Source organism: Lutjanus erythropterus, chromosome 4 (assembly GCF_056507025.1).
Source record: "Lutjanus erythropterus isolate fLutEry1 chromosome 4, fLutEry1.hap2, whole genome shotgun sequence".
Taxonomy (NCBI): domain Eukaryota; kingdom Metazoa; phylum Chordata; class Actinopteri; order Lutjaniformes; family Lutjanidae; genus Lutjanus; species Lutjanus erythropterus.
The window spans coordinates 41958565-41966983 of record NC_139320.1 but is presented as its reverse complement, the minus strand read 5'-3'; the positions used below and the strand labels follow the sequence as shown (position 1 = coordinate 41966983).

The following is an 8419-nucleotide window of genomic DNA, read 5'->3' as shown; positions in this document are numbered from 1 at the left end:
AAATGTATAGTAAAAGACATATTAGATAACAAGACAAGAAAATGTAAATGTAAGCAATAAAAATATACTTTATTTATATAGCACTTTTCTTAACATGGTTACAAAGTGTTCACAGAACAAGAACAACAAAACAACAGATAAAACACAGATAAATTAAAAACAAACAAACAGATGAATAGGAGCCAGATGAAATCAACACAAGAATCACAAAACAGTGAGGGACAGAATCAGTTAACAAATGTTTAAAGACTGGAGTAGAATGAGGATTTAATGTTGTAATAAATGCATAATACTAATATTTTTAACTTAACTAATAGTCTTGTTTTTATAGTGTGTTGTGGCTCATAGAGGACTTTAAAAATTGTAAGTGAGAGCCTGACCATGAAAAAAACAGCAGAATCTTAAAACTGATTGTGAATAAAACTTATGCTGTACCCCCAAAATCTCAATTGTTGCAAGCAGTTATCTTTTTTTTTTTCTTGAGGCTATCATAACTTAAATATTTGGAGTTTTGGAGTGTAACATGTACTAAATTAAAATTATTATAGCAAATTCAACTTGACTAAGCAATTTGAACCTGACACAAAAGAAAAAAATCACCGGCACTCAACATTTTTAGATTAGTGGAACTTCTAAACAATAAACTTAACTTTCCATATTTATTACAAATAATTTATTTGTGCATTTGGTTTTACAGTCTACAGGGGTGAACACTTTTGAGATAGCAATAGAAAACTAAGCATCACTTGATTTAATTGCTCTGCTATATCATTGTATTAACTGCACACTGCCTTACAACATTTTATCCAGTTTTTGTGCTGATATTAATTTTCCTGATAAATTTCTTTTTTAAGCTTTCCTTGATGTCCTTGGTTTTGAAGCAGTATATTATCGGGTTGACAGCAGCAGGTAAAAGACTGTACAGCATCACAACCACGATGCGAACTGGAACACTGAACCTGAATCCCACATTATTTGCCAGGTACACAAAGCATCTCGGCATGTAATACAAAAACGTGATGAGCAGCTGCGGCGTGCAGGTGGACAGAGTCTTCGAGCGTCCCTCAGAGCTGGACATTCTCATAATAACAACAATGATGACAAAATAAGACAAGATAATAAAACACAGCGGCACCAGCAGACTGAACATGGCCAGACCAAACGCCACCACTTGAACCTCTCGCACATTCTCACAGCCGAGCGCTGTTATTGCTATATGGTCACAAAAGCACTGTATAATTATATTTGAATTACAGAAAGGCAACGTAAGAGCATCTAAAACTATCCCCACCATCCATGAGATGGGCATGAGCCAGGATATTCCACACAGCACAGACACAGTGGTGTTTGTGAAAACAGCTGCGTAACGCAGTGGAGCACAAATCGCAATAAACCGATCCAGGGCCATCACCATCAGGATGAAGGAATGAGTCGCACCTATAAAATGAACAAAATACATCTGTGCAAAGCATCCATAAAACGAAATAATGCTGTCATCAAACCAATATTTTGATATGATCTTTGGCAGAGTGACAGTCCCAAACATTAAGTCTGTTAACGCCAAGTGGCAGAAGATCAGATATGAAGGTTTGTGAAGAGACTGGTCACATTTCACAAATGTTAAGATGAAAGTATTTCCTACAGCTATAACCAAGAAGAGGATGAACAGCAGGGCTGACACAGGTCCATAATACTCCGGTGAAAGTCCAGGAAATCCCAGGATGAAGAAATCTTTTATGCTTGTTACATTAGTGTAGAGCATAATCACTTTAATTCACAATAGCAACCTGTCAAATAGAAAACACAATGATTGAAGTAGTTATTGCGTGCAAAAAGTTGAGAAAAACATGAAATAACAAGCATTAAAATAAACCTAATTATGTCAAATCTGACCAAAATGCAAACAAAAGCAACAGCACAAGCCACTACAGTGTGATTTCATGTTTCCTGTGGAGGATCTCAGGTGTAAATCTTACCTTGTGAAACTGCCAGCAGATCTGCTTCCATGAGCCGACTGCAGCGTCTCTCTGTGGAGCTGCCTAATATGTGCTAAGCATTTTGTTTGACAGTTTATTTGATGTAAACAGGCAGATCCCAGAGGCCTAACTAGTTCTAGTAGTTGACAGTGTAGACAGGACACATGACATGCTCGGTAAAATAGAACTCAATTTCCAATCAGTAGCTTACACCCATGTTTTTCATAATTGTAACTGCTAAAAATGTTCATACTGACATATTTCTCTAGTTCCTTTAGAATTTCTGCTCTAAGCAACTAAAGCACTTTTAATGTCTAATGGTAATGTTGAGGCACACTCATCAGTCTCCTTTTAAGACAGCAGAGAAGCCAACACCATAAATGTTGAAGTAAAATGTCCGAGCTGTGAAGTGGTGCAGCTGTGATCACCCTGAACATCCTTAAGACACGACTCCTGTCAAACAGACCTGCAGAAATACAACGCATTCTGCTGGAGTCAGAGACGTGAGTCTATGGGACTGTCCTCGCACTCACCCATACGCCATGTGAAACCTGTGACTGTTTCACAATGTTAACCATGTGTTTCAAAGGCTTTCTAGCAGCATCTGATACAGTTGCTAAAGCGTACCATGTGAATCAGTATGAAAAACAGAAGGCAAAAACAAAACATCTGTATTTGGTGAGTTGGGATGAGAACAGGTTGAGCGTTTGCAAATGCTATACACTTTTGGTGAAGGCTATAATTGAAGTGGCTTGTTTAAATGTAACACCCAAAATTAATAATAAAAAAAATCACTCTTGAATGTGAGTTAAAATAAAACTTTAATAACGATATCTCCAAGTTCCATTATAATACAGAAAAAGTACAGTATTGTTTCTTCATATTAGCGAATCAGTTCTATTACATGACATACTGTACGGTATCTGTAAAGCAGTTACATCTGAAATAACCAGCATTTATATACCATTATCATCTGAATTGCTGTAAAACACACAGTTTTCACTAATATAACACACAAGCACACACACAAAGAATAAATTTACACATCATGTTAACTTTTTCCAAAAAATAACTTTCTACTGTAATATTTCTTGCAAATTAACCAAACTTTTATCATCAGTTTGTTATTAGAATGAAAGTTTGATCTCTATTCCAATCCGACTAGTTTTCAGCTTCTTTATCAAAGTCTGTTTGATATCCTGAGTCTTGAAGCAGTATATGATTGGATTAACAGCAGGTGGTAAAAGACTGTACAACAATATCAGTAAAATGCGAACATCTAGACTGAAAGAAAACCCAACAGTATTCGCTACATAGACAAAACACCTGGGCAGGTAAAAAAGACATGTGATGAATATTTGTGGGGTGCACGTTGATAAGGTTTTTTTGCGCCCTGCAGCATTGGACATTTTCAAGATCGCAACAATAATGGAAACGTAGGAAAATAAGATAAATGCAAGAGGAACCAGGAGACAAAACATGGCCATACAGAGAGTTGTGACCTGTACCATTCTCACATCCTCACCACAGGCCTGACTTGTTATAGAAATGTGGTCACAGTAGCACTGAGCAATGACATTAGATTTACAGTACGGTAAAGCGAGGGCTTGGACAACAATGGTCACCAACAAAGACACAGGTATGAACCAGGCGACCCCGCAGAGCACAGATATGATGTTGTTCGTGATCAGAACAGGATAACGCAGAGGAATACATATCGCAACAAATCGATCAAGAGCCATTACCAACAAGATGAAAGAAGTCACTGATCCTAGATAATGAACAAAGAACATCTGTGTAAAGCAGCCATAAAATGAAACAACACCATCATCAAACCAGTATTTTGATACGATCTTTGGGAGAGTCACAGTGCCAAATGTTAAGTCATTCAACGCCAGGTGACAAAACACAAGATATGTCGGTTTTTGCAGGGACTTCTCATAGGCAACGAATGCTAAAATGAAAATATTTCCCACTGCGATAGACAGGTAGATAAAAAAGAGCAGAGCTGAGACAGGTCCATAATACTGTGGTGAAAGTCCAGGAAATCCAAGGATGGTGAAGCTTTTCATTCTTGTGACATTAGTGTAGATCATTATCTCCTATTTCACAAGACACAAAAGCAATATTTAACATGACACAACTATAGCAATGTGGAAGACAATTATTTCTCTCCTAATGGATAAACTTAATCAACTTAGCAACTATATAACTAAAGTTTATTCAATTTATAATTATATGAAACAGAAAAGTGTGTCTCTAATGTGAAGATTTACTTGCTTTTACTTTACACAAATAAGTAAATAAATAATCGTTATATTAATAATTTACACAGTATTTGATCAGTGTTGAAACTATTTAAAGGTAATTACATATTGCATTATTCACTCCTCTCTTTACCTGGTTAGAATCTATCAGAAACAAAATTGCTCAAAGGTAAAAGCATTTGTCATGACTTATATTACTTTCCTCAGAAATTTTGAAAAAAGCATATAAAATTTGTTTTTTAACGTTCAATCTTTGGATTATTTGACAAACACATACTATACAACAGCAAATACAAAGACAGTTATACATTGTGTAGTTGTGGTGTTTTCTCTTTGTCTTACCTTTCAGATGCAGGCCAACACCTAAAAGCTAAGTGCAGAGCTTGGGTCACATTTAATATCTGCTCCTTGTGAAGTCTGACCATGTGCATCCTCAGGTAGGAGGGGAACTTTCCAGATTCATTTGAGAATATGATCCTCTAACATTATCAACAATTTAATGAAAACTTTAAAAATTGACAGCAATATTAAAATAAACCCAGTTAACCCCTTAATCTACATTCAGCCGTAGACAGAATTCTGTGACACTCTTATAGCAAACACAAACAAATGTGAGCCAGTGTAATCTCTTAGGCTTTCTACCTACTTTAAGACTACAGTTACACTACTGCTGGCTTTGTCATCTATGTCCTGGTTTCTGTACATTAGGTATGATTGCATTTTACCATTGCATACAGATTTATTACTGGTACAAATACCACCAAATACAGAAATACATTCGTAGACACCCACTCTGGTCACCATCACCTTATCGTGGTTGAGAGGTTTGCGTGTCCCTATGAACCTGGGAGCTGTATTGTTGAGAGCCTAGTGCTCCTGGTAGAGTCTCCCATGGCAAACTGGTCTCAGGCGAGGGTCCAGACTAAGAATGGTTCAAACAACCCATGACAAAGCGAAGGGGCAGAGTGACCCTGCCCGGAGGGACCCCGGGGTCCCAGGCCTGGAAGGGGGCCTGACAGTGAGTGCCTGGTGGCCGATGATGCTATGGAGCCCGGCTGGGCACAGCCCGAACAAGCAACATGGTCAATGCTCCCCCATCCCGTGGGCCCACCATCTTGAGAGGAACTGCTGGGGTCAGGTGCACTGCCAGTTGGGTGGCAGTGAAGGCAGGGGGTCCCGACGGACCAGACCTGGGTGGCAGAGGCTCGCTCTGGGGACGTGGAATGTCACCTCTCTGGTAGGAAAGGAGCTGGAGCTTGTGCAAGAGGTGGAACACTATCGGTTAGATCTGGTGGGGCTTAGCTCGACGCACAGCCTCGGCTCTGGAACCATTCTCGTGGATGGGGTTTGGACTCTGTTCTTCTCCGGAGTTTCCCGGGGTGTGAGGTGCCAGGCGGGTGTTGGGATACTCATAACTCCCTGCCACTATGTTGGAGTTTACCATGGTGGATGAGAGGGTCGCCTCCCTATGCCTACGGGTTATGGGGGGGGGGGGGGACTCTGACTGTTCTCTGTGTTTATGCACTGAACAGCAGTTAGGAGTATTCAGCCTTCTTAGAGACCCTGAACGGAGTCTTGCATGGGGCTCCAGTAGGGGACTTAGTAGTCCTACTGGGAGACTTCAATGTACACGTGGGCAATGGAGACACTTGGAGGGGCATGACTGGGAGGAACCCAAACGAGTGTTTATTATTGTGTGCTAGTCATAGACTGTCCATAATGAACACCATGTTCGAGCATAAGGATGCTCATAAGTGTATGTGGTACTAGAGCACCCTAGGCCGAAGGTCAATGATGTATGATGATGTTATTGTATCATCTGACCTGAGGCTGTATGTAGAGAGGGGCTGAGCTGTCAGCTGATCACCATCTGGTGGTGAGTTGGGTCAGGTGGTGGGGGAAGCCTTTGGACAGACCTGGCAAGCCCAAACGTATAGTGTGGGTGAGCTGGGAACGTTTGGAGGAGGCCTCTGTCTGGGAGACGTTCAACACCCACCTCTGGTGGAGCTTCTCTGGCATCCCTGTGGAGGTAGGGGACATTGAACTGGACTGGTCAATGTTCAAAACAGCCATTGCTGAGGCTGCGGCTGAGAGCTGTGGTCTTAAGGTCGTGGATGCCCCTCGAACATCGTGTCCAACTGAAGAAGGAGGCCTTCCGGGATATGTTATCTCGGGGGACTCCAGAGGCAGTTGCAAGGTACTGACAGGCCTGAAGGATGGCAGCCCCAACCGTGACACAGGCAAAGCAGCATTTGTAGGTGGAGTTCAGAGAAGCCATGGAGAAGGACTTTCAGTTGGCACCAAAGTGCTTCTGGAAAACAGTTTGGCACCTCAGGAGTGGGAAACAGGTGACCATCCAGGCTGTATATAACAAGGATGGGACCCTGTTGACTTCAAATGAGGAGGTCATCCTGCAGTGGAAGGAGCACTTTGAGGAACATCTGAACCCAACTAACCCACTCTCTATGGTAGAGGCAGAGCTGGAGGATGCTGGGGGATCAATGTCAATTTCCCTGGAGGAAGTCACTGAGGTAGTCAAACAACTCCACAGTGGTAAAACCCCAAGGATTGATGAGATCTACCCAGAAATGTTGAAGGCTTTGGGTGTTGAGGGGCTGTCATGGATGACATGTCTCTTTAACACTGCATGAAAGTTTGGGACAGTGCCTAAATAGTGGCAGACTGGGGTGGTGGTTCTCCTTTTCAGAAAGGGGGACCAGAGGGTGTGTGCCAATTATAGAGGTTTCACATTACTCAGCCTCCCTGGGAAAGTTTACTCTAAGGTGCTGGAATGGAGGGTCAGGCCGATAATTGAACCTCGGATTGAAGAGGAGCAATGCAAGTTCCGCCCCAGTTGTGGACCGACAGACCAGCTTTTCAGTCTTGCAAAATCTTGGAGGGTTTTGTTGATTTGAAGAAGGCGTATGACTGGGTTTGGTGGTCTGATGACTGCAAAGCTGCTTTTTGCAGATGATGTAGTTCTGATGGCATCATTGGTCTGTGACCTTCAGCACTCACTGGATCGGTTTGCATCTGAGTGTGAAGTGGCTGGGATGAGGATCAGCACCTCTAACTCTGAGGCCATGGTTCTCAGCAGGAAACTGGTGGATTGTCTACTCCGAGTAGGGAATGAGTCCTTACCCCAAGTGAGGGAGTTCAAGTATCTCGGGGTCTTGTTCTCAAGTGAGGGGACAATGGAACGTGAGATGGGCCGGAGAATCGGAGCAGTATTGCGTTTGCTTTACCACACCGTTGTGACAAAAAGAGAGTTTAGGCAGAAGGCAGAGCTCTCAATCTACTGGTCAATCTTCGTTCGCACTCTCACCTATGGTCATGAAGGGTGGGTAATGACTGAAAGAACAAGATCGCAGATACAAGCGGCCAAAATGTTTTTTCTCAGGGTGACTGACATCTCTCTTAGGGATAGGGTGAGAAGATCAGTCATCAGTGAGGATCTCATAATCTCCTAATCTGACACAATGACCATTTAACAGACAAAAATATCTTGTGGCCTGACTTTAGCATTACACAGACCTGCTCCACAACAGTCCAGATCAAGCTGGTGCACTTGATGGGATGGAGTGTACTCAGAGCTGACAGGATGCAACTTGCAAGACTCTGGCAGGGAGAGAGGAGGAGGACTGTGTTAACATCGATGATGCTCGGTGCACAGACACAGTCAGAGATGATGGAAAATGTTTCCCAGATGCTGAACCAAATTATCATCATCATCTTGTTGCTGCTGTTTACATTCAACCTGATGCAAGTTCAAGAAAAGCACCACAGAGTTTTTTTTCCTGGGTGTATGAGTGTATATGTATATTTATAAATAACAGAATTTATATATTTTTTAATTTTTTAATGTATTTTATCTTTTTCTACTCCAACTTCTACTTGAATTACTGTATACGGTCTGTTTGAAGGAACTACAACTCTCTTTTGTTGTGTAACTCTGTGTTGTATAATGATAATGAATTAACTCGACAACTTGATATTAGAACTATTTTTAAAATTACTGCGTTGCTTAAATGGGACTGTATGGATTATTAACAATAATAACCCCAGTTTTGTGTTATGCACTGTCACCTTCTATTGAGAATATTCAGCCTCTTTCAGAACTGTTTTACTGTATCACACTTCTTTTACTGTGTCATCTTTCTTTTGGAAATTTGAAAC

The 8419-nt window shown here is 41.3% G+C and overlaps 2 protein-coding genes across 2 annotated transcripts; both read right to left on the bottom strand.

The window, feature by feature from the left end:
* Positions 1–486: 486 nt before the first annotated feature.
* On the bottom strand, positions 487–1777 carry LOC146329054 (olfactory receptor 52E8-like). The gene has a single exon (XM_084716613.1). It carries the CDS (start codon positions 1760–1762, stop codon positions 803–805), a length of 960 nt encoding a protein of 319 aa, XP_084572739.1. The 5' UTR covers positions 1763–1777; the 3' UTR covers positions 487–802.
* A 1326-nt stretch (positions 1778–3103) lies between these two features.
* Positions 3104–4072, bottom strand: LOC146329053 (olfactory receptor 52E8-like). Its single transcript, XM_084716612.1, has one exon. It carries the CDS (start codon positions 4070–4072, stop codon positions 3104–3106), a length of 969 nt encoding a protein of 322 aa, XP_084572738.1.
* Between the last annotated feature and the right edge of the window lie 4347 nt (positions 4073–8419).